The 27,171-nt window shown below is 37.4% G+C and overlaps 1 protein-coding gene across 2 annotated transcripts in view; it reads right to left on the minus strand.

Moving 5' to 3' along the window:
• Positions 1–27,171, minus strand: part of LOC124283699 — a 107,958-nt gene that overhangs the window by 60,043 nt on the left and 20,744 nt on the right. For both annotated transcript variants that reach the window (XM_046719709.1, XM_046719708.1), the window contains exons 17-22: positions 25,002–25,031; positions 22,746–22,944; positions 21,884–22,104; positions 20,020–20,213; positions 18,011–18,106; positions 16,130–16,344 (exon numbers count right to left, since the gene is read on the minus strand). In XM_046719709.1, coding sequence (XP_046575665.1) covers positions 16,130–16,344; positions 18,011–18,106; positions 20,020–20,213; positions 21,884–22,104; positions 22,746–22,944; positions 25,002–25,031 — 955 coding nt within the window. The remainder of the gene's footprint in view (positions 1–16,129; positions 16,345–18,010; positions 18,107–20,019; positions 20,214–21,883; positions 22,105–22,745; positions 22,945–25,001; positions 25,032–27,171) is intronic.

A 27,171-nucleotide genomic window follows, 5' to 3' on the forward strand; every position in this document is an offset into this window, starting at 1 on the left:
CATGTTAATTAAATTAATGATCTTAATGAAGCATAAAAAACAAACACTTATTATATGGATTTCATCTTCAAGGGTATAAATGTATGCATGATACTGAATAATACTGGTGCCTACATTGTACTATTTTCTTACAAGTAAGTTGTATCACCTTCAACAACATGTTTTTAATATTTTTATCATTCATACAGTAGTAATATGGACAAATGTCCAGTCCGAAGTAATGTACGCAAGAAATTGTCTTCCTCTCATCGTAACTTGCCCATGTACAAATATCAGATGTGGTTAATATTCACTTTTAAAAAAAAGAGAGATATAAAAGGTGGTTAATATACAAAACTTTAAATTTAGACACACGTGTTTTAAATGATATGAAAAGGAAAAATGCATATGAAATTTGACAACCCACTTCAGCCTCATAAAGAGACATCCATTCCAACAACATCATCAACAGAGTTTTCACTTGTTGAAGAAAATCAAAAGAAGAAGAATCAATAAACTGATAGTGCTCTCCAATTTAGTGACTATACTTTCTTTACCATCGCCGTTTTAAAGGAACTGTCAAGTGTAAGTACTTCGTAAAAGTTTCATAAATGAATGCATAACTCTGGTATATCACATTGGACACATTCAAATAAGTCGCCATATCAGCCTCTAGCATACTATCTCCTCGACTTTTCACACACACACACACACACTCTCTCTCTCTCTTTCCCTCTCTCGCTCGCTCACATGCACACACGCACGCACGAATAGTCAGGGTTATTCTGAACGTGACTTTAGACTTCATTCAAGTTTCTATAAACGTCCCTAACGTACTGCTCTCCAAGTTTTGTAATATAATGTAATATTTCACCATCCCTATAAAAGATTGAGCAGTATAGATTCCGTAATCACAGGATTAACAGAACCAGGAGAAATGAAATACAAGTGTTCAAAGAAATTGTTTTGCAAAATTCTTTAACTTTGATCAATGATAAGTCTGTATGTACGCCTTTCATCAATTGTCTGTGCAATCTCCTTCACCCTCTAATTCTCCATCAAAAAAATAATATTAATGTCTAAATCCACTTAAAGATGAAAGCTTTTCCCTGAGATTAACCAAGGATGTCCTTCATTTAAAGATAAAGAGTTAAGTTAAAGCCACTGACTTACAATAATGTCAGGAATTGCTTGCACGCAAGCCGTAGACACCAAACCTCCATCCCATAGACAAAAGCAGAACAAGGGACACCTTCTAAAATACAAGCTACAAATATTACAAAAGGAGATCATTTGACATCACGCTTTCCTTGACTTGTTGAAAGAGAAACATGTCCCCTTTCACCACTTCACAAACATAATATCTGAAGAGATATGAATGAATGCATTTAGAGCTTTGTTCAGAAATGCATAGCATCTCTGTAGGCGCCTCATTCTGTTGGATAGATTTGCTAAAAGATGCTGATGAATGAACCAAGGCGTCTTTATGAATTCTTTACAATATTAGCTTTAATTGGCAGGAATAACAAAGCAAGCAACAAACAATAAAAAAATGTCAGTCCTCTTTTGCTTATTGGTTCATGGATAAGGCGAACTTGCTCAAATATTTTTATTCAATCTTTTAAATATTCTCCAAATGGTTTTGACTTTTGTTAATGTGATAAGCAATTTACACAGAAATTGTATGGAGACATCTTTCTTCAAGAATGAATTACAAACAAGCACTGCGTAGGCAGGGGCAAAGTTCAACACTTTGAACATATTTGAATAATAACATAGAACAAAAACAATTTTCAGAAGAGTTAGCCGAAACTTTCCTGCAAATACAACTACTGTTGGGCTTTTTCAATTTCTGAGAAAACAATTTATTTTCCTCTCACATTATTTCTTTGATTTGTTGCAGACATCAAACATATATTCAAACATCAAAGAAACGAGAAGACCACTTCTGGATATGACCTGCCAGTACAATAGATTTCTCTTATTTACAAAAATTTGAAAAGTTCCTTCAGTAAGAGTTTTATGACATTAAAATAAATAACATAAATAGAAAAGAATTATTTAAAGTAAAGGATATCACTCAAGCACATGAATGTGTATAATGTCTATGTTGACACATGAAGGAGTGTAGAGACTTGTTCAGTCAAGAAAGTCAGTCGTGAATATCCGTAAATTTGATCTTGTTTCCATAGCAAAGGTAAAGAACAGAAAAACAATCTAAATACCAAAAGGCACCACTTCTGGGGATGGTGTGGGTGTAAATTTCATGAATAGCTCTGACAAAGAAAGGCAATGTTGTCAAAAGACAAATTTATGAACAAAAAGTGAATGGATGATTTCAACCTCTAATCAAAACTTCACGAAACCAAACAATACTTACACTTTAACAATAATAATTCATTTTAAGTATCCATCTTTCCAGAAAATGGAAGAAAAATCAACATCACAATGTTTCTAATCCTATAAACTAAAACTTGTTTTCCATAAAATTTAATGTTTTCTTCAAACTGTGTATGGATAATGTAAAATCATAAGTAAAAAGTTACATATCAATTCAACAGTAATCAAATTTCTTCTAGATAACACACACAAAAATATTTCCTAAATTAAATCCAGGAACTCTTCTATTTACATTAATCATAAATATACTTTGAAATTCCTTTGATTGATCTACAGGATCAGTTCCAGACATAAAATATTGCTCTCGTTGAAATGAGAAAGCCACTTGAATTATATCCTGGACAAACTCTGGTGACTACAAATAAGTTTCAGTTTACAACCGTTATGTCAACGGACAAGACCTTATCTAGAATATTTCTTTTAAGTAAAGTAATAAGATGATTTCTTAGAATAAACAAACATAAGTGAAAAGGATCATTTATACTTCTATATGAGAGATGTCACAAACATTGCAACTAAGGCTTTTGTGCATACCAAAGTGGGCCTCTAGTCGAGTTTATCTCCAAAGTTTTTCTGAGAGATGTGTTTACATAAGATGATAAATATCTGTCCAAGGACGGGTTAATTTCTTTGCTCATTATGATAGGATAACGGGACTCAAAAACACACACAATTCTGAATCAGCATTGGTTATAGAGTTAGCTATTTGGGCTTTTCTGGAAGAATCTACCGGTACACAAGGATGATTTGAGGTGATCACTCTTTCCTCGTGATGGTCTGTTTACTCTTGATATGTTTATTTAATTAAGGCAACTGGGCTTAACTAAACATGGCCAGGGTGTAATACAGATGCAGCATTAAAGCCACTGACAACTCCTGCACCAATACGTGAAATAATCTTGGAGGAATTCTGAAAATAACTTATATCCCATCTGTTGAATATGAGTTCGTTTGCACAGATCAATTTGTGCATCTAGAAAGATGAAAAATATTATTTCTTAGAAATAGTTTCACAAAATATTTAGAAATGATATCCTAAAGCTCATGTCTGGCCTATGTGTGTAAATCAACTGAAATCAGTCTACAGGAAAACATTTCATATGCTTGACGGAATCATTATCATGAATTATGTTTATAAACAAAATGAAATAAGCACTTTATTCTGCTTAACGAATTAAGAAATTATACAATACAATTTTTTAAATCAAATGACATACTATGACATACCAAATAAAAAATAAAAATAGAACATTTAATGAAATCTATATTTTTTTAAAAACAGTGTTTTGGTAATAATCATATTAGTCACACTAAAAATAAACTTTGGAATCGGAAATAAATATCAAACTCCTCATGATTATATTTTTGCAAAGCTTTAACATAACATAGTCAAAATGACACATAATACTGGTGTTAGGGAGATTTCTTATGATTCAGTAAGGGGATTGGTGCTTATTTTCACCTCAAATATTTTCCATAATGACATCCAAATGTACTTCCATTTTGTTCCATTTAGATATACACAAATATAAATTTACCAGATGCTTTAAACTTAAAGATTATTGAAACCTTACATGATTATTTTAAAAGAAATAATCATGTTGCATTTTTACATAAAATATTATGATGTGTAAACAATACTTTTAAGTTCCAAAGTCAAGCTAAATAATACTATTTAAGATATATATATTATATAACTAAAAAAAAATAATTAACATGTATATCAAATAAAAAGTCTTTAGAGCTGTTCTGAAAAGTGTATTGATCTTTAAATAGGTCTTCAAATAGTTAGCTTTTTTGAGTGTTTTCATTAGTGACAATAAAATATTCATTAAACTAAACACAAATATATATGTTTACAACAAGCCCATGTATTTGTTGCTCAGGGCCTAGATTTTCGAAGCTCTCTTAGAGCTAAGATAGTCATAAGTGCCATTCATTAACATTAACTTACGACTATCATAGCGCTGAGAGTTCGAAAATCTAGGCTCTTGTCAATTTACTACATGTTATATTGTACATTATTATTTTCCCTGCCTCTAAAAGTATGGGATTCTTGTATTTTTAAACCAGAAACTGCTTGTTATACAATTAAGTGTAGCTCCTCCAGACCCTTGCCACAGACAACAAATTCATGTGAGATGCTCCAGTTTGAGGATGAAGAGAAAAACACCAAAGAACAAGTAAACAAATCAACTACTTACGAAAAAACAAATATTACAGAAACGCAGTATTTGTTCCACAGGCACATCTTTACCTTCTGTTGTCCAAACAATTTATGTCTTCAAAATATTTTTTCCACTTTTTAAGAATTGAATTAAACCAAAAAACAAACTGACATTTTTACAAAATGCCAAAAAGACGTGCTAACATTTGTAATAATAATCTGTTTTATTATCTATACAATAAAACATGAAGTCAGCACAAGGCTTTCTTCGTGTAATCTTGTAAGTTTAACAAACTGTTGTCTCTGATCAATTTGATTTAGCATTCCTCACACAAAACACAAAGTAGCCATGTCTGTTCAGAATTCCGCAAGTTATTACAACTGAAACCAAAGACTCTGTGTTTGTACAGCGTCAATACGTCTCATCACATGACCAATCTATGCGATTAAGCAAACATCCTCTATAACGTGATCAGGTAAATAAATGCTTGAATCCAAGCGGAGTATATGCCTACACATGCTGTGGACGTGCCTAATCAGATCATCAAATAGTTGAAACAGCGACAAGACAAAGTCTTACATCATCACAAGATTTGTAGATGAAACTTTTTGAAAATATTAACTGATTTTTTATGTTTGGTTACACACAGATCACAATATATATCATTATCTGTGGAAGTAAATGAATTAATAAATTTGAAAAACTAGTAAGTATTGTTGATCATTTTCACTTAATATCTTATACTGCTTCATTTTAATTCCATTAACTGTTAAAAAGAGTTAAAATGCCGGGTCCAATCGGATTTTAAAATGGCTGATTTGAACTAGTGTGCTCCTTCATCTTGAACATGCTAGTTATAACTAAATTAATTGTTAAATATCATGTGTTTCCAACATGATAAATGATCATTCTAATCATTATTAAATATCTCTTTCAAAATCAGAGGCAGTAATCATTATCTTAAGTAATATTTCTCATTCAGTAAATGAATGACTAATGTAACTAGTCACAAAACATATGCAAGTTGCAGTGGATATGTTTCTAAAAACAAAGTTTTAGTTTAAACAGTGTTGTTTTACCCAAAAATGAAATGAGATTGATCAACAGCTGCACAAATATAAAGTCTATACAACTATCTCTCCCATACAAAATAATAATCATCAATAAAATAACACTGGAATTCTGAAAGTGAGGAAATCTACATGTAACAGCAATTTGTAACTTAATACATGATAACATTACATTAGCCTTGCAAAATCCTCAGGTGAAATATAAATATTCAGTGATTTTAATATTAATATCAAGCCATAGACTTGTAAATTCCTCAACCCAGTCTTGAAATTAATACCCTTTGCCCAAACATAACATGCTGACCTAGCAAGAGTTTAGAAACATTTATAAATTGACAAATTTATGTTGCTATATTATATTTCACAAGAAACAAATCATTATTTAATTATATATCACATTTAGTTACTTAATTGTTAAAATTAACACTCAATATTCTGAGGGCTAAATACTGTATTATGCTGCAAGATGAATGTACAGGTATATTACTACATATCACTGGACTGACAAAATCTGCATTACCTAATTTCAGGTTAATTATTTTAATCCAAGTATGTATAACAGAGGTGTTTTATATAAAGTAAGTAGCGGTATATATACCTTTGACATTGAATGTATCTGGTACAGTATTTGCATAAGTTCATACTTGTTTACTAATCAACTTCACACGTTTTGTAAAATAAATATGAGTACAGCATAATAAAGGTTAATGTGTTCATAAAATTAGAGGATATATATCCTTATAACATAATGAAGGTGTGTGTATTAGTTTCAATCAATCATTAAATTATTTGATATTAGAGCCGTTGACATAGGGCTTAGCTGATACAAAACATTATTCTGTTACAAATCATAAAATTCATTGCTTACAGCAATGTACACAAATAAATACAGTAACCATTCCTTTTGTTCTCTGTGAAGTTTGCCAGGTACACATTATTGCTATTATTAGTATTATGAAAATTATTTGCATTGATTTTGAGCTACAATTTGTGAATGTTACAACTCAAGACATGATATTTTGCTGAAACAAATGGCCATCTATTAGTGCCACAAGCAAGGATACAATCCAGACAGTTCTTGGACGTAACTGCATGCCAGTACAATTTTATTTGACAAACAGTTTGATGCACAAATCTAAAAAATATCAAATTAGAAAAAACATACTTTATATGGAATTTGAAACTTCACTATTAAAATTATCATTAATAGCAGTAAATCTAACTTCATTTTTTCTTGATAGTAGTAGTTGTAGTAGTACCAGACTATTAACAATATATTTCTTCATTTTCATGTTATGATTCATAGGCATTTTCTGTCAAATTTCTTCAAACTGATTTTCCTCTTAGATCACGTATGGTCAGTTTCAGCCTGATTAAGTTATTGGTCTAAGGTCTATGTAATTAATTGTGACTGATGGACCTCTATTAAGAACTATGTTCCATGTAATTAAATGTGTCTGTTAGACCTTTATTAAGAACAATGATCTTCGAAATTTAATGTGTCTTTTAGGCCTCTATTAAGAAGTATTGTGTCTATCTACGTAATTAAATGTGTGTGATAGACCTTTATTAAGAACAATGATCTTCGAAATTTAATGTGTCTGTTAGACCTGTATTAAGAAAGAGACCTGTACAATGAAGTCTAATTCTCGGTTGAGATTTCTTATGATTATAGAAATGATCCTGTAGGAGATCTTTACACAAGACACAGAGAGTAAGCTTTGTTAAAAGGTCAGATTATTGCATCAGAGAAGGAAGAGAGTACAAAACCTATAATATTTCCTGAAGTGTATATCTAAAATAAAAACTGACCAAAATAAAGCTAATAAGATCTGTGTATGTAATCAATGAGATACATGCTCAAATTTTTAATGAGAAAAACAAAGTAACCAAATTTTCTAACAATGCCAATTTAAAATTTTAATTCATTATCTTCTTTTTATCAAAACATCAACGCCAGTCCCATCAATCTGACAGATTCGATAAGTTCATAGGAGTGTCATTATTCATTGCATAAAAGCAAATAGTGATAATGATTATTGCATAAATATAGAGATGACACCAGGTGTTCAACTAATATCAACATAATCATGCACATATTTCATCATTAGTACATAGAAACATGTTTCTAATAGTGATGTAATTATTCAAATAACCAAATCTATAATTTAAGATGTGATTAAACGATCTGAAATCTATATTATTTCAAACTGCCGACAATGCAGACAGCACTGAAACATAATCTTTTTGTAAGACCTGAAACAGGTGATAATGTCGACACTAACTCTATGTCCGAAAATGTAGTTGGTACCTTAATATGATGTGCAAAGTTTATTTCCTTATCAAAACAGGATGTAACATTTCAGCAAAGTGTACCGACCATTCTGAATCTGAAGTCTGAAGCTGTAGACAAACCAGCTCATTACTGTTTCAACTGTCTCAGCTGCAGCAGAAATCAATTCATTGTATATTTGGTGAAACTAACAACTAATTGATATTTCTACTTTACAGATATTTTCTCATTCAAAGAAACGGATATATCAGGAAATTTATCTAAACTTCAATCCAGGAGATAAGCAATATATACTTTGGCCTTCCAAAGAACATTTTCATATCAGCTCAAGACAATCCACCAAAGATCTTCCAAGAATATGTCTATTACTTTTTTATTAAACCCAAACTAGACAATATGATAGAAAATCATTTTCAAAGATAAGCCTATAAATATAACATTATAAAGATAATTATACACATTTTCTTTGAAATGCCAGTCAGAAAACGATAAGAGAGCTGCCATTGTTATGGAAATTACATAAATATATCAAAAACAAATCAATAAAGGATTTTTGAAGATTTAAATTACATCCTATCAGTTCCCCGATCAGCCTCTGTCACGTCTGCTTGTCATGTGACTACACAGGAAGCAATTTCATCTAATTGTAATGGACTGAAGAATGGAGGCTGAAGAGTTCCACCATATCGCAGTTTGTCCCTATCTGCTTCCAACAAGGCACGTAAATGCCAGAGAAACTTTTCAAAGTGATACATTTCAAAGACAGATATGATGAATTAAACTGAAAAATTGTTCAAATCACAGGATGGATCTTTTGAGGAGTGAGCTAAGTAGTCGTTACAGATAAATTGCAGCCAATAATGATAAAGCAATACAGAAACAAAATGATTTCCGGAAAACTTGAACCATGAGAGACGAGAATGAATTCATCATTAATTAAAACACGGACCCTGAATGTGCACTTTCCGTTATATCAGACATGAGCATACTGCTTTGGTATGTTTTGAAAGCAAATTTTTAAGAGGTTATTTAGTTTAAAATAAGACATCATATTAATTTCCTACTTTTGAAGCAATTACAGCAGGTAAGTAATGCTTTCATTGAAGTTGTCCTGGGTCAAAGCACTAAGCTAAAAACTTCAATAATTTGTTTTAAAAAATTCAAACAGTCACTCTTTTTTAATCATGTAACAAACACAAACTTGTGTCTAACATTTAAATGTTCAGTAAATATTTACATCCTGTCAATTTTTATTTCGAAAATGTTCGATTTTAGTTCAGTTTTCAAACTACCATATTTGTGCGTTTAATCATTGCTGTCCGGTGGTCGGTCGCTGAGTGCATATAATGAGGGCGTTTCGCTCTCACGAAACTTGTCTAGTGTAATGATCAATTAAAATATATTCTCTACTTTGAAAATGATTATTTAGTTTCAAACTACTTTGTTTTATTTCCAATGTTAGGAGCACTAATCAAAAATAGGTTTAGGTAATATTTTTCCCTTTTAACTTTCAGGAGCATCGTTAGGGCCAAAATTGCAGTCAATGGTGGCTCTATCAGAAGAAATAGTTCCCCCATGTAGAAATGATGACCTTACCAATAGCTCAACCAATACAAAATGTGTTGTGATTATATATCTTCACATGAAAACCCTGGAGGTCTTCACACTCATATATCTGACACATGAAAATGTTAAGCGTCCTCACAAAATGGAGTCAACAAAATACCAAGGCAGTTTACTAATAATGCAGTCAGTTAAATAATGAAATACAGTATTATCAATAAATTACAACAATACGAGATGAGGGTATTCAAATAGCAATGCAATATAAAGTCAAATGCAATACATATAGAATCGTATCTCAGTCCATTTCAAAATATACTCAACATAATAAGAAACAATACAAGTTCATACACATATGAATTGAGTCAATAATTATGAATGACACCTGGTGTCACAAAATGAGAGTGAGTGAGTTAATATTTAACTTCACACCAGCATTGTTTTGGCAAAATGAGAGAACTAAAGAGATATAAACATAAAAAGGAAACAACCAGTCTCAACCAGCTGCCAACAGATATCTGTGGGTATATAAAGGCAAACTAGAATAAAAAAATTCAGGTTCACTAAAAATCAGTGATGACACCAGGTGTTCATGCAAATGCAACAGCATTCTTATAATAATAATAATAATAATAATAAGGCAACTTGTATATCGCAACAATCCACACAATTAAGTATGCGCTTAAAAGATGGCAGGGAGGCAGGTGATATGTCATCTTATACACTTGAGTATTTCAACTAAACACCAATACACTTACCCATCAAAGTAAACGAGAAGGCATGCATAATAAAATGAACACTAGAAAAATGTCAAAGTCATTCAGAAAAACATAAACTGTTCACAAAAAGCTGTCACTGAAAACAAGATATTTCATACGCTCTGAAGACAAGTCAGCAATCCAGCCAATGTAGACAGACAACAACTATGTAGAATGTGGTTACTGAGGCAAAGCTGTTTTGTAAAGAATGTTTATGAAGTTTTTAAATGAATTATAACCAGTTGTTTTTCATTAAAAATAGGCAAGTGAAAGAACGACACTAGATTGCAATATATATATAATTATTTTCAATGACATGGTTGGCACAAGATGTCAACACAACTCTCTCAACAATGTTTAAATTCTTTCGAGATGTGCAAATTCTAAAATTGGATTTAATTTTGACATAATTATCCATTTCATTCTAGACTTAACAAAGTGGTTTATGTTCCACTGATTATAATGCAATAATAAGCTGAAAATACCTCAACATGATAAATGACGAACACGACAAGACAATTAACGCAGTAAGGTCTACCAATGGTAAATACTTGAAAACATTCATATTTAACATAGCAAAATATTACAATTTTTCAACAGAATATTTTGCTAAATAGATGTCATCAAAACACACAATAAGATAACTAGTTCCACTAAATGAAATGTTAAAATTAGAAATGATAAAATTAGAAATGCATACCGAATGTAAGATATGGCATATCATGCTAAGATAGCAAAGAAAGACAGTTCTACTTAGAACAGTTTTTTAACACGAAAAAACATAAACATCCAGTCTAAAGATCAAGGTCTCCCAGGCTTAAAATATTCAAATGAATAATCAAAAATAAGTAATTAGGGTAATCGCCAACTTCCTATCTATCCTTGGAATTTAAGAAGGGAAAACATGTCTTGTATATTCTACAACATAAAATATTATCTCTCATTAGATAACATGGCTAATTGAATATTTTTAGACCAAATTAATTTATAAGGATGTTTATATCCCATAAATATCCCGAGTTTTATAATCAGTTCTCAGAATACTTAAGGTACAGGAACATACATCATCATTAGAAATAAAAAGTAACATTATTATGACTCCAAATCTAAAACAAATTTAGAAGAAAAAATCCAATAAAGAATTATCTAGTTTTAGAAATTTTAGAAAAGAGTATTTGTTGCATTTGCTTCTAAAAGTATCTTGCTCTAAATTCTTATTCCTTGATTTTAACAACCTAAGCAAAGATGTAGTAGTTGTTCACAGAATGAAACAGTGTTTCAGCAGGATGGCAAACTGGTGCATTCTCTGTGAGAACAACTCGAGACATCCAGGTCGGGAGAGGAGAAAACTGGCATTTAAAGAGAAGGGAAATAACAAATGTTTAGGGAGAAAAATTCCAGCAAACAAATAGTACTAATTTCAAACTAGTAACTACAAATCTGACACAGTACAATGAGAAAATCTACCATACCATGATCTGATATCCTGTGTAGTCCAAGCTGAGAAAGACATGTACTATCTCCTAAGGTATAGTAAATGTATAAAGTGGGAGAGAGGGTTGGGACAGAGTAATGAAGGCCTGGCTAGCTAGCTCAGACATTGTGGCTACCATGGATGAGAGGTCTGTCTCCGTCCTAGACATCATGGAGCATATAACGGCTTCCGAGTCCCTCTTCAACAAACGAGATGCCCCTACACATTGATTACAACACCATGCTACATTGTAAATTGTTTAGGAATGTCATGCCATGCGAAAATAAATGTTGGCTGCAAAATAGTCTGCATTTATATCCAGGTTAATGAAATTCATGTCTGACTGAATTCTCTAAGATAAGATGATAGGGGGGGGAGAACAATTTAGTAGAGCCACATTGCTTTGCTGGATAAGATCTCAGGGCATGTGGAGGAAGGGAGACAACCACGAAGCAATAAGGTTATCTTTGACATGGATTTAAACAAGGTCTGTTTTTCTAAAGATCAAATCTAGATAATGTTAAAAAACTGTTTATCGATTCTAAGTAAGGAAATCAATTATTTTCTATTTCCATATTATTAATTATGTATATAAGTTTAACTTTGTAGGAACTATTATGACTTTGACAAACCTAAACATGAAATGGAAAATAGCATAACAATATGAGTAAATACCTACTATTAAAATATAATATAAATAAATATAATAATGTTAAAAAACAAATAATATTTATTATATAACTATATTTATTGAATCATGTCGTCTGCTTATTTTCAGAAGTTAACATACTATTTTCATTATATTTTTATCAACTCAAATATCCATGTAATGTTAGTAGATCTAGTTTTTAAATTATTTTTGAGCAGTAAAAATGACAAAAATTGTACCAGTGTTTTAGCAGTGTAAATAGTGTGCTAATATATTTAAAACATATATTAATTAAAATGCATAAGAAAATGCTGAGCACAGTTTAATAATAAATTGTGTTCTATTTGCCAATCATGTTTGTCATCTTGATACATGAACACAGATATCTGAGAACAAGGGAAAGACAAACATGCAAGCATGCAACTGTCTTGCATAATATATCATGCTCTAAATCATGATAAAGTGTATGTTGTGCAGAAGAGCTGTCCAAAATCAACTATTTCGGTGGCTCCTGTCATTTATGCTGAACTATGCATGACTTCAAACTCAAAATTAATTTTGGCATTTCTTTCAATCTTTTAGACATTTGCTTTCAGTCAAGGTGACTTTGTTTCCTTAATGACAATGGAATAATATATGTTCCGGGTTTTACCTCGACTCACAGACATGGGGGTCCAGGGACCCCTAATCATCAGTTTAAGGGTGCTTGCAGGCAATATGAGGGTCAAGTGAAGTAACGGTGGAGAGAACTGTATGTTTTTATAGTTTCTTTAGAGCCTGGAATGAATCATTGATCATGTGGACTGATGGGTGGAATGATGCAAGTAACTGCTCTGAAAGAAACAACCAAACACTTTGTAAAGTCACAGACGTTTTGTGGGTACAAATAATATTGTGTGCCCCTGTGGACGCAGTGAATTCACTACATTTGTGCGTACTGAACACAGATTTGTGCGTTGCGTAAAACCCTGTATTTTACAATCACTCTGAAAATTGTGGTTCAACTGAATCTTGATCTGGGGATACAGTAAATCTAACTAGATCAATGCAATCATGGTGCAAAATTTATCATGAAATAAATGCAAGTAGCCTTGTCTTTAAAATATAAAAACTGATATTCCATACGATTTCAGGCAACAGCATGAGATGATAGTAGTCGAATAATACCCTACCCTCTTCACATGTTACTTAACATTTGCCTTCAAATTTTCAGCTGTTAAAGATAATTTGAATTATTTAACATTTAAAACTTCCAGCTAATGCTATGGGTTTTAAATAAATTTCTCTGTAATTAAATGCTCAATCACCTGATACAAATGAAACATGTCACATAATATCTTGATATAGTGTTTAATTAGTTTTGTCTTATATGACCTGATGATGGCAATGAAAGTTGAACAACATCATGAAAGCTTTTAGACTTAGTTGACCTATTGAAAATTGAAAAAGTAAACAAAATAATTCACACCACAATGTTAATTCTTTACTTTTAACTTTCTATTTCTAATGAGATTGATGTAAAGTTTATTTATGAGAACACACATTGTTTTTCTCTCATTAAATTTTGAGCAACATGTCGAATATTGGCATGGCCAGTCCACTTGCTAATATGTGTGTTTGTTTGATTGAATTCAAGTGACCTGAGTCCAGCAAGGTTACGATATTTCTGGTAAACAGGGTAATCTACATTCCAACTGAGATAACCAGCAAAAATCAAGGACAAATTAGGCCAGTACCCCCAAAAAACATTAAATGCAAACAAATAAAAATTGCTACCGGTGGATAGAGAACCCCAACAGCAATGTGTATGCAATGAAACAAAACTTTGAGAGTTTAACAAGTGTTTCATAGCTTGACAAAGCAGTCAAAGTGCCTTTTCTATCAACAACAACAAAGTTCAAAGTAATCCATTTACCATTAAAACAGATTTCATCAAACATCATCTAATTGCATTACTGCTTCTATTGTATCTATATAAAGTGAGTGAGTGAGTGTGTTTTACACTGCTTTTAGCTGTGTTTGGCAGGGGAATCAGAACCTGGGCTTCACGGGTGATGTGGGGAATCGAACCTGGTTCTAACCACCACTAGGCTACCCCACCATCCGTTGAGTTCTTAAAAAACCCATTGTTTCTCTGGTAACTCAAATTCAAGGATGTAGATCAGTCTATGTTAAAGTTAACACATAGACAAACTGACAATATCTCTGTTGCATCCATGTTCTACACCTAAGGCCCCAAACAAAATATGTCCGTTTCCGTAACCCGACCTATCCTACTATCCTACTACTCTCTCTCTCACACCAAATTTTTTTAACCAAGTCAAATTCTGGAGTGCATTTCAACTCATCCTTTTCATCCAAATCGAGTATGCTATTTTCATGTTTTACAGTGTACGTAGGGCAAAAATGGATTGCAGTGAATTGACATAATGGGCTCTCACTGACAAAACCTGCAAATAAATAACATAAATAATGATTTGATATAGAAATCTTTCAATGTTTCATCACAAGGCATTGTAACAGCATGATATGGTATCCTTGAAGACATTCTCAGGTGCCCACCTGGTGCTACTACAACAAAAAAAGTAAAAAAAAGAAGATAAAACCGACCCACCTACCCTATTTTTAAAAGCATGTAATAGGAAACGGACATATAGTTTTTAGGGGGCCTAACCTAGACACATGCCATGGTACACTGTCCCTTTGTTTGTTTGTTTGTTTGTTTGTTCAAACCCCACTCACAATATTCCACCCCGATATGATACTAACTATTTGTAACTGAAATCAGTCTTGCAGTTTCATTATTGAATGTATGTATACTCAGAAACTAAAGTAAGTTAGTGAATGCTTATTTATGCAGTAACAGTTATATTGCAACAGAATCCATGGAATTTGATTGGATAATCAAGCTATTCCTTTTCGCATAAATCTTTCCATAAATCAAATGAAAATTAGACCAAACCCACTAAACACTACTGATGCCTGACTGTCATGTAACAGATGGGAAGGGCTTGTTTTGTATTTTTATGTTGAATGATGTCACTGATTTCATATTTTTATGGTCTGTTTTTTTTTCTTTTATCATAAAATATATTTTGTTGGCACCATTGGCATTTACACAGTTTGCACATCTTTCTCTTCTTTACACTGCCATAAATTCCCAAAATGGAATTGCCCAGATAAACAAGTGGTTAATAGTGTGAGCATGGAAACTGATAATGGATCTGCTTGTACTGACAGACAATAGGATAAATGTGCCAGAACATTACACAGACAATAGTTAGTGTGTGAATTTAGTTTTTACTCCGCTTTTGGCAATATTCCAGCAATATCACGTCAGGGAACACCAGAAATGGGCTTCACACATTGTGCCCTTGTCGGGAATTGAACACGGGTCTTCAGCGTGACAAGCCTACGCCTTAACCACTAGGATACATCACCGCCCCTCACAGACAAGAGGACAAATGTGCCAGAACACTACAGACCAACAACACCATAAATGTGCCAGAACACTACAGACCAACAGCACCACAAATGTGCCAGAACACTACAGACCAACAGCACCACAAATGTGCCAGAACACTACAGACCAACAGCACCACAAATGTGCCAGAGCACTACAGACCAATAGCGCCACAAATGTGCCAGAACACTACAGACCAACAGCACCACAAATGTGCCAGAGCACTACAGACCAATAGCGCCACAAATGTGCCAGAACACTACAGACCAACAGCACCACAAATGTGCCAGAACAGTACTCCAACATACTTACACATCGCTGGCTGTTGAGAAGGTCAGATCAAAGATGGCCTCCACAGACATCCACTTGACAGGGAGTTTTCCACCATGACGGTTGACGTAGATTTTGTCATCATAGATGAAGCGTGTCAGGCCAAAGTCACCAATCTTCAAGACCTTGTTGTCATCAACTAATATGTTCCGCGCTGCCAGGTCTCGGTGAACAAATGATTTCCCTGACAAGAACTCCTAAAACATGAAAAAAGAGGGAAGTCATTGCTGTATCTACAAATATTCAAGAATAATCTTCTTTCTTTGAATGGGGGTCACAGGAAACCCAGTGCTCTATGGCATCTCAGTTTGTCATATGGAGTTGCATCCCTTGGAAACACCAGAAACCTATCTTTGTGAGTTTGAATCCCAATTTACCCTCACACAACTCATGTTTCTGGGTTTATAGGCACCATGTCTTGCTTTCTCCAAAATGGTAAATGTCGGAGACCGGCATCACTTCAGGCTTGCCTCCAGATCATTCTGGCACACCTGGATATACCTGTGGTACCGTTTAAAGTGGGTTACATCCAAATCTCAACCTGTGAAGATCCGGGTTAGAATATTGATCTTCAGTAACCCATGCTTGTCGTAAGAGGCGACTAACAGGATCAGGTGGTCAGGCTTGCTGGCTTGGTTGACACACGCCATCATATCCCAATTGTGTAGACTGATGCTCATGCTGTTGATCACTGGATTGTCTGGTCCAGTTTCGATTATTTACAGACCGCCGCCATGAAGCTGGAATATTGCTGAGTGCGGTGTTAAACAACAAACCAACCAAATACATCCTCTCTTAAACTTAACAACCATGATAGATACCAGGGTTTGATCAAACTAGTCAAAAATTATTTTAGAAAGGTTTTGTTTGGATCACAGAAGAAACAGAAAAGTGCTATCAGATACAAATGCTCGCTAATCTGGAACTGCTAGAGGATTAGTCGTCATGTCAGATCATGTCAACCTGCAACTGTTTGGTATAAGCACTTGAAAAATTTGGAATGGAAATATTTTCAGATCATTGTATACAAATCCAGATTAAACAGTACAAATGATTAAACAAAATATTATTAAGTTGATCCAAGAGATTAAGGCTGAGATAGTATGCCAGTGAGAGACAGCATACTGATGGAAGTATTTGAGAGCCTCTTATGAGGATTAAAGGATAGAGCTGATTCTATCAATGCTTGTTGTAAGAGGTGACTATAATGGATTTTACTGGTCAGGCTTGATGATTAGGCTGCATGTAGTTTAATAAGATTGTGCTCATTACATCCTGACTGGTTTGGTGTCCAAACCTGATTTCCGTAAGCCTCTAAAGTGGCTAAAGTATAGCCGAACATATCTTAAAACCATCAGTTGGATATATCAAAGAGCATGTACAATATCACTGGGGCATTATAAGAATGGGTGTTACACTCAGGCAGGAATCAAACTCAGGTCTTCTAAATACTAAACACTCTAATGGTCTTCAACCATACTAAACATTGACCAATGGATGATAAGAATAACACGAATTTGAAACAAGTTATGATTGCAATGGGCCATTTAAAAAACACAACCAAGTGCAAAACCCATGATTCAGTACAGCACTTGTCAATCTGGTGACCAAGCTCCTCACAGTGATACCTCACTCCTTGACGTCTATGGTGGGATAACAAAGTGGCATGCACTGTAATGGAGCTTGGGTCATTATTAACACAGTTATTAACACTAATATATCTTAAGGGTCTGGTTCAAATCTTGATATCGTACGATACAACCATGTTCTTGTCCCTTGCTGGTAATTTGAAATTCATTAAGAGCATAAACCTCCAAAGAAACTTTTTTAAAAAGGAATACGTTCTATGTAGTATGTACGCACCATTCCTCGTGCAATCTGCCTGGCGAATGACAGCAGGTCCAGAGGGGTGATGTGTTCCACCTCTCTGTTCTCATAGTGGCCCGTCTCTTCTTCTTGCTGAACAAAAACACGCAAACAGTCTTGACAAGTTGACAATTATTGCAACAAAGGCACTGTGTTGTGGAATCTAATTTTCCATACTGAGGTTTAAATGCTGCTGAGTGGGGCGTTAAACAACAAACAAACCATACAGAGGTACACCTGAATGATATAGTTTTCTCACAAAAAATAATACACCTGGTATATATTGTTCCCCACTGCTGTCCGTTCTGTCAGATGTATCTACCCGTGAAGATCCGGGCTAGAATTTGTCTTCTATTCAGCAACTCATGCTTGTCGTAAGAGGCAACTAACGTGATCGGGTGGTCAGGCTGCTCACTTGGTTTACACTTGGTTTTTCATCTTATCACAAATGCGTAGATCGGTGCTCATGTTGTTGATCACTGGATTGTGTGGTCTAAACTTGATTACTTACAGACCGCCGCAATATAGCTGGAAAATTGCTGAGTGCGGCATTTAATAACAGTCAAACATATCAGGAAACAAACGCGGCTGTAAAATCCCCGTATAAGGCAATATATGCTGACAAGAGTTGTGGTCCCTTTGATAATTTTAGCAAACGTTTCCTAATCGCAAGGATCTTGGTACGATGTTTCATTGAGCACAAATCAGTAGAGGACTAACATTTTATTTTTGAAACAACTGTGTAGTTGTGCATAGTGCGCCCCGACTTTGTCCTGAAAGTTTATTAAATAACGATTGTCACTCGTGAAAACGGATGAAAATGAACTGTGCACACACCCCACCCTCACCCGCACCCCCCATCCCTTTCTCAAAAAGCTGTATCTGTTGTGTATATGCCTACATGTCAACGTGTCTTCAATTTTCAGTACGGTAAGTTTTAAAACTTTCAGACAGAGAAGATAGTCCCATGGTGACTACAACCTTCATACATGATATCAATGAGTGATATCCTTAGTATCCTGCGTCCTGTCCTGCCTGCAGGAAGAGGACCTCCAGCTGTACCAGTCTGTGCTGATCGAGGGGCTCTACAGCCTCTGCCACTCTAATGACTCTTAAATCACGCGGACCCGTGAAGGTCCGGGTTAGAATGAACCTTCAGTAACCCATGCTTGTCGTAAGAGGCGACTAACGGGATCGGTTGGTCAGGCTCGCTGGCTTGGTTGACAGATGTCATCGGTTCCCAATTGCGCAGGTCGATGCTCATGCTGTTGATCACTGGATTGTCTGGTCCAGACTCGATTATTTACAGACCGCTGCCATATAGCTTAAATATTGCTGAGTGTGGCGTAAAACTAAACTCACTCACTCACACTCACTCACTTAAATCACGCGAGTAACAACCTATCCATGATCTAATTTAATCGTATTTTCCTGATGTTCTTGTAATCTCATATGGAGGAATACAAGAGTATACATATGTATATTATGTTTCAAAACGAGCACCTCAACTTGTGAACATAGCTGAACATCCTTCCACGCAAGCGTAGAGTCTCCGCCTAAGAATATTGTTCTCAGAAACGTATGCTGGTCGGAAGAGGCGACCAAATGGATCAGATTGGTAGGCGGTTAGACAGCCTAATGGTTAAAGCGTTCGCTCATCACGCCGAAGACCAGGGTTCCATTCCCCACATGGTTACTATGTGCGAAGACCAATTCTGGTTTCCTCCTCCTGATATTGTACGAATATTGCTAAAACCGCAAACCACACTCACGCACTCACTCACTCACTCACTCACTCAAACCCAACCACTCTACACTCACCCACCCACTCACTCACTCACTCACTCACTTGGTTGATTGTCATTTCTTCCTGACGGTGTCGATTGTTGCTCATGATATCGATCACTAGATTGTATGTTCCAGCCTTGAATAAGAACAAACCTCCGTCTTATAGCTGGAATAATGCTGACTGCGATGTTAGACAACAAACAAACACGGACACCTACCACCCGAAGGCTGTGTCGGATCTTCTTCAGGTAGTGAAGGAGGTCGCCATTCGCCATATGTTCCACCACGAGGCAGATGGGCTGACGGAGCGTGCAGCAACCCAGCATACTGACGACGTTGGCGTGGTAGCCGATCCTCTTCATCAGGTTGATTTCCTTGATGAAGTCTCGGTAGTACCGACCGCCCACGTCCTCTGGAATCAGACACCAACAGTACAGGGGCAGACGACAGGGAAGGGACAGATTCACCGTTGACATAATTCAGTGAACAACACGTTCTTCTCAACAATACCGCTATTGGGCACGGTGTACTGTACTTTGAGTGAGTGAGCGAGCATGGCTTTACGCCGCTTTTAGCAATATTCCAGCAATATCACGGCGGGGGGCACCAGAAATGGGCTTCACACATTGTACCCAAGTGGGGAATCGAACCCGGGTCTTCGGCGTGACGAGCGAACGCTTTAACCACAAGGCTACCCCATCGTCCCACTGTACTTTGAACACATGCAGTTGATTCTGTAACTGTTCTGTACTGTACTGTCATTTCGTAACAGGTAACACCTGACATCCACCTCCTTCGATAATTTTACAATGACAGTTACATTTACGACACTTACCATCTTTTCCTTACCGGGATATGACGAAAGTTTTGAAATGAACTCGCTCATGCGTTGGCACCATAGATTCACCATAATAAAGCTTTATACAGGAGAACAAAACTCGCGTGTATATCAAGAAGAAAGTACATACCAAAAACTTTAAAACGTTATCAAAGCGTTACTCGGCCGAAAAGAGTTGCCACAACTCTACAAACTTAAAGTCTGTAACACATCTTGACATCCGTATCAAATACATCACCAGTAGCCATTCCTTGTTTGTTTCATGCGTAGTCTTTGCCCGAAAGTATATATATATTTTACACATATCTTGATTGCAGGGTGGTGGGGTAGCCTTGTGGTTAAAGTGTTCGCTCGTCACGCCGAAGACCCGGGTTCGATTCCTCACGTGGGTAAAATGTGTGAAGCCCATTTCTGGTGTCCCCAGTCGTGATATTACTGGAATATTGCTAAAAGCGGCGTAAAACCAAACTCACTCACTTGATTGCAATTCATAGATCACTGATTCAAGCTAGGTCGTTCACGTGTGTCAGAGAGTGAATTTGGATTAAACACACGAAGGTGACATCCCCGCTTTGTGACTCCTCGTGATACTGAGTTTACAAAACAATAATGATAATCGAAGCGAAATTGGATCGAACCCACGGCCCAGCATGCCTGAATAACGAAACTCGATACTTGGATTACGGCGAGTAAATGATGGCATTGATCAGAAAGGCACAGTTCCATAATTGTTCCTTCAACGAGAAACGGGTGCAGCCAATGACCCACGAAGTGATCACTGCATGTTTGGAACTGCCAGAGAAACCATCGTAAGTAATCTATACATCTATGTATATAAGCATCTTATGGACACAATATACGTCCAATATTCAGAGCGTGCAAAGCTATGGAATCCTAGAAGGGACATTGTCGCGTTGTCTCCCTCACAAAAACAAGCTAAAAGTGTAAAAATTAACCAAAGCGCGACAATGCGACAAATGGCCAAATTGCTGCGCTTTGGCTAATTTTGACACTTTTGGCTTGTTTTTTTAGGGCGACAACGCGACAATGTCCCTTCTAGGATTCCATACAGCAGTGTTGCAGACACATATCAGTGGGCTTCGCGAAGAACGTGTTTCTCAATTTTTTCCAAGAACGATGGGGTTCGATTCTGAATATTTAGCAGTTTGTTTTCTACGCCACCGACCAAAACACAATGCTTCGGATTCGTGTTATACAACATGTGACAGAATACAATCGCCAACCTTGTAACATCTTGACAGCCACTGTTACATGTATCCTATCCTGGCCCTCAGTCCGCGGTAACTGTGCTCCCCTGTGATGCAGCATAGCGTAGGTTACTTTGCCCTTCAGGACCAGACCAAATGCCCCACTCCCCAACACCTGCCCCAGCTTGAGACAGCTGTGGGGTAGCTCCCAACGGTCTGCTACCACCGGGGGACTTGCCAGGCTGCTGATCTCGGCCCTGAAACAGTACAGTGAGTTGTTACTGCAGGGATATCATGCCACCCTGTTGATACTTTCGTCAGAGAGAACCAGTGGTTGACGGCATGATCTCAGACCTGGATACGTTGGCAGACATTGTACTACTACATCGCCAACTACTGCTAAGACTGCGACACCAGTTCCATGACAGTTGGTTTCTGCTTGATAATCTCGATTAAGAAAACCTGTGGTTGGCATAATGAGCTCAGATGCAGACGAAGTGTGACCACCCGATACCATTAGCAACTTGTTACTAAAATAGTATCGGTTGAAACTGACAAAGAATCAGCCATCTCATACATTGTAACTCGGATCTTACGGCAAATATTTAATGCATCTCTTTTGCTAATGCAAAGGTTAATCAAACACCCAATATCTATCGTAGTCCGTGTCCGACCCGTGCAGATCTTCAGCAACCCATGCTTGTCATAAGAGGCGACTCATGGATCGGGTAGTCAGTGCAATGACTTGATTGATGCATGCCATCGTATCCCAAGTGTGTAGACTGATTATGTTCATGATGTCAATCACTGGGTTGCCTGTCTCGATTTACAGATGCACGTCATATAGTCCAAACATTGCTGTGTGCGGCGTTAAACAAAAAACAAAAACAAGCCATACCGTGTCCGTCCACCGAGGTCGTAGTAGAAGCTGTAGGCGTCGCTGTCATGTCCATGTCTCTGTTGTAGGTGGGGCAGTTTCTTCCTCCTCTTCTTGTAAACGATCCGGCCAACTACAGCTAGCACCACGACGATCGCCGCTACCACCAATACCGTCACCGACACGGCCACCAGGACATTTTTGTTTCCACCGTGGGGGTCTACAAAGTTAATGCATACAATAATCATACGCTTCACGTGAAGGTCCGGGTTAGAATATTGATCTTCAGTAACCTTCAGTAAGAGGCGACAAACGGGATCGGGTGGTCAGGCTCGCTGACCTGGTTGACACATGTCATCGGTTCCCATTTTCGCAGATCGATGCTCATGCTGTTGATCACTGGATTGTCTGGTATAGACTCCATTATTTACAGACCGCCACTATATTGCTGGAATATTGCTGAGTGTAGCGTAAAACTCACTCACTCACTTTTAGAAGAGCCCGAATGACTTGTAGACCGTCTACTTTCTGCAGTGCTTGAGTGACTTGTAGACCGTTTACTTTCTACAGTGTTTGAGTGACTTGTAGACCGTCTACTTTCTGCAGTGCTTGAGTGGCTTGTAGACTGTGCACTGTCAGAAGAGCCTGACTGACTAGTGAACTGTGTACTTTCTGAAGAGCCTGAACGACTTCAGATACGTGTTAAGCCTTTGCATGTATTGACACCATATGATACAGCGGTTTTAACATGTTTTCTTTATCATTAGTATCACACTGCATAGTATATATACTAAGCAGCAAAAGAAACGTCAGTTTGGAATTTTCCTTCGCAGAAACGGGTAACTGTAAACTCATTTAATGTTTTGATTGTATATTTTTGACATCTCCAACTCATGCTGCACATGCTGTTCACAAGGACCAGCCCTATAAAATGCACCCCCAAACCTGGTTGAAACATTCACATTACAACGTCAGCAGGATGCCGCGACTCACGACAGCTCAGGGGAACCAGGCGCTAGGAAGACTTGAAGCTGGCCACACTGCACAAGCCGTTGCGAATCACTTCCAGGTCAACGTTCGGACCATCTACAGACTGCAGCAACGTTTCCGGGCTACCAACACCACAAATGATCGCCCCCGTACTGGCAGACCAAGGGTGACCACAAGACGACAAGACCGCCATGTTGTGCGACAACATGTACAGAATCCCTTCATGCGGGCATCCGAAACAACACGCCAGACAGTGGGAACACACGGAAGACCAATCAGTACTGATACAGTACACCGACGTCATAACAGCGGGAACCTCCATTGCCGTAGACCTTACCGTGGACCTATCCTCACCCCTCGTCATCGGCGTGAACGTCTACAGATTGCCCTACAACACCAAAACTGGCGATACAGGCAATGGAGAACTGTTCTGTTCACAGATGAGAGTCGGTACTGCGTATCAACTGCAGATGGCAGAACAAGAATATTGCCAGTGTTACTCAGACCAATGTGTTATGGAAAGAGACTCATGGGGAAGTGCAAGCATCATGGTATGGGGTGGAACAGGCCTGAACCAGAGAATGGGGTCTGTGGTGTTCCAGAACCTTGGTCCAAGGAGAGGAGGCGGCATCACAGCGGTGCGTTACATCGACCAATCTCTCAGACCCCATGGCATACCACATTTCGCACGTCACCGGAACAACAGCATGGTAACGCCCGGACCCATACTGCCAGAGCTACACGGGACTTCCTACAGCAGAACGGTGTCAACTGATTTAAACCCAATTGAACATCTTTGGGATGAAATTCAGAGGAGACTGAATAATGTCACACCAAGGCCGAACACAGCAGATTTATTGCGCCAGGCCTTTCTCAGAGTATGGTTCCAGGTGCCAATGGCCTTCATCAATCGATTGGTACACTCCATGCATAGGCGCTGTGCTGCAGTTATTACCGCTCGTGGTGGCCACACTAGATACTGAAGTCAAGAGTCTGAATGGACTACAACGTTCACGTAATGTCTTGAAATTGTGCTGAGTTATTCATTGATGTGTTAAGATTGTACACAAAAATGTTTTTGATCCGCTTATTATGTCCATTTGTTTAATGATTTGATTACAGTGCCTATCTAATTTTGAATTCGTACTGACGTTTTTTTGTGCTGCTGAGTATATGTACAAATGTTCTTCCAAATGTATGACATTTTCGACACACGAATACCTTCGGCTGAAATTCTCTATATCATTCAAAGTGATAGGATATTGATTAATGATAACCATAGACTACCTTCCTTTCTTCCATCCGCAGACGCAGCAACTGTAAACAAAACGGCAACGTGATCATCAACGCTCCTTCAACACCCAATCAATGCTGGCTTCCAGCAGGAGAAATTGGCCTTATTGAAATCGTAAATATATACTGAGTCAAAAAAGAAACTTCACAAAAAAAATAATGAATAATTTTTCTCTGATGATACATCTATGTATCCGAAATGGGATCCCTATCTTTCTACTCTAGAAAAACGTTAGCAAAACCCACTCAAACCCATCCATTCGTCGTGCAAATGACGTTAGTGCCAAATCAGGTTTTGCACGTGCAGTCGATCACGTGATCTTCGCATCGAAGTTTTCTTCATATGCACGTGTTTGCATTGGCCTCAAGAATTGAAAAAACACTTTTAAACCACAGTTCTAACGGTACTTGAAATGCCACGATTGTCAAATGTGCAACGTGAACGTGCCGTTGGCATGTTGCAAGTGGGAAGATCTGTTATTGACGTCGCAAGAGCAATGGGATGCAGCTGTCGTACTGTGTATGACTTGCGAGGTCGTCTACAACAAACTGGCACCACTTCTGATCGCCCAAGGTCGGGTCGTCCACGTGTGACGTCACGAGCAGAAGACCGACATCGTCCTACGTCACCTACGTGACAGAGATGTTTAGAGGTCGACTGTCCTCACAGACCATTCGAAATCGGTTGCGGCCTGCCAATCTGCATTCTCGACGTCCATATCGTGGGCCAATATTGACGCCGTTTCATCAACGTCAACGTCTGCTGTGGGCCCAACGTCACCTCCGATGGACCCAGAGAGACTGGAATCGAGTCGTCTTTAGCGATGAATCCAGGTTTACCCTCAGATTCGCGGACGGCAGGCATAGAGTCTGGAGACGACGTCGTGAACGGTATGCCCAATGTTGTGTACAGGAAGTCGACAGATTCGGGGGCGGAAGTTGCATGGTGTGGGGTGCTTTCTGTGGGAACAACCGTTCCCGACTTCTGGTCATCCGTGGAAACCTCACAGCTGCTACTTACCGCGACCAGGTGCTCACCCCGGAACTCGTTCCTTTCATGGCGGCTCATGGCCCAGGTCTACAGTTCCAGCATGATAATGCTCGGCCGCATACCGCGATGTTGACACGAAATTTCCTTCAAAACGCTGGAATCAACGTCATGGACTGGCCATCGAGGTCCCCTGACCTTAATCCAATAGAGCACGTCTGGGATGCACTTGGGAGAAGGCTTCGTGGTCTTAGGAACCAACCTCAGAATTTGCAGGAACTTGGCGCTGCCTTGCAAGAGCAATGGCGCAGAATCCCCAACCACGTGTTCACAAGCATCAGGCAGTCGATGAGGAGATGGTGTTTGGCAGTGGTGAAAGCGCGGGGCGGCCATACACGATATTGAACTGAGAAATTTCCCATTTTTATTTTTGTGACTTGACATTCTGTATACCCATGTTTTGGAACGTCGGTGTAGCCTAATGGAACTGATTATGGCACTGTCAGTGTATCGAGTACATCACACAGATCTCAGCAATGAAATAATAACAATTTAACCATCTTACAATCTCTTGTTCTTTTATAGTGCCCTGAAGAAAGAATGTGAAGTTTCTTTTTTGACTCAGTATATTATATTTTGAGGAAACGTGATCTCATCACATCTTAGGAGAAAGTTTCAACAACATCAACGTGTCATTAAAACTATTAATCTGGACAAGGCATAATCCATAAGATTTAAAAGGATTCTGTTTCTCTTTTCTATATATTTGGCTTGCACGGTCGCCACTGGATCTTTTCAACTAGGACACTATTCAAAAACGCATTCATTTTCTCTTATGATGATGTACAGGATAATTTGCCTGTTGGCATTGACCACTGTCTAGATCTCCTGCTTTGTCGATCGTCCCGATTAAGAGAGCCTCGCATTGTAACACGCGTAAACTTCAACAGTTTGAATGATATTCGTGTTGCTGGGATATAAATTATGAAGATAGTTACAAACAACAACCAGTAACAAGTCTCATGGCTTGTTGAAAGGTTTCCAATCTGTTTCTTTAGAGCGATACACTGAATGCACTTGTCATAAATACATGCAGCATGACAAGTAGGTTGAGAGTTATCCGCCCTTGGGCGTTCTATTCGTCATCTGCTTATTTCCGTGCTCTATCGACACGGG

The sequence above is a fragment of the Haliotis rubra genome, unplaced genomic scaffold, assembly GCF_003918875.1.
Source record: "Haliotis rubra isolate DU_JTF1 unplaced genomic scaffold, ASM391887v1 Scf32, whole genome shotgun sequence".
Lineage (NCBI taxonomy): Eukaryota > Metazoa > Mollusca > Gastropoda > Lepetellida > Haliotidae > Haliotis > Haliotis rubra.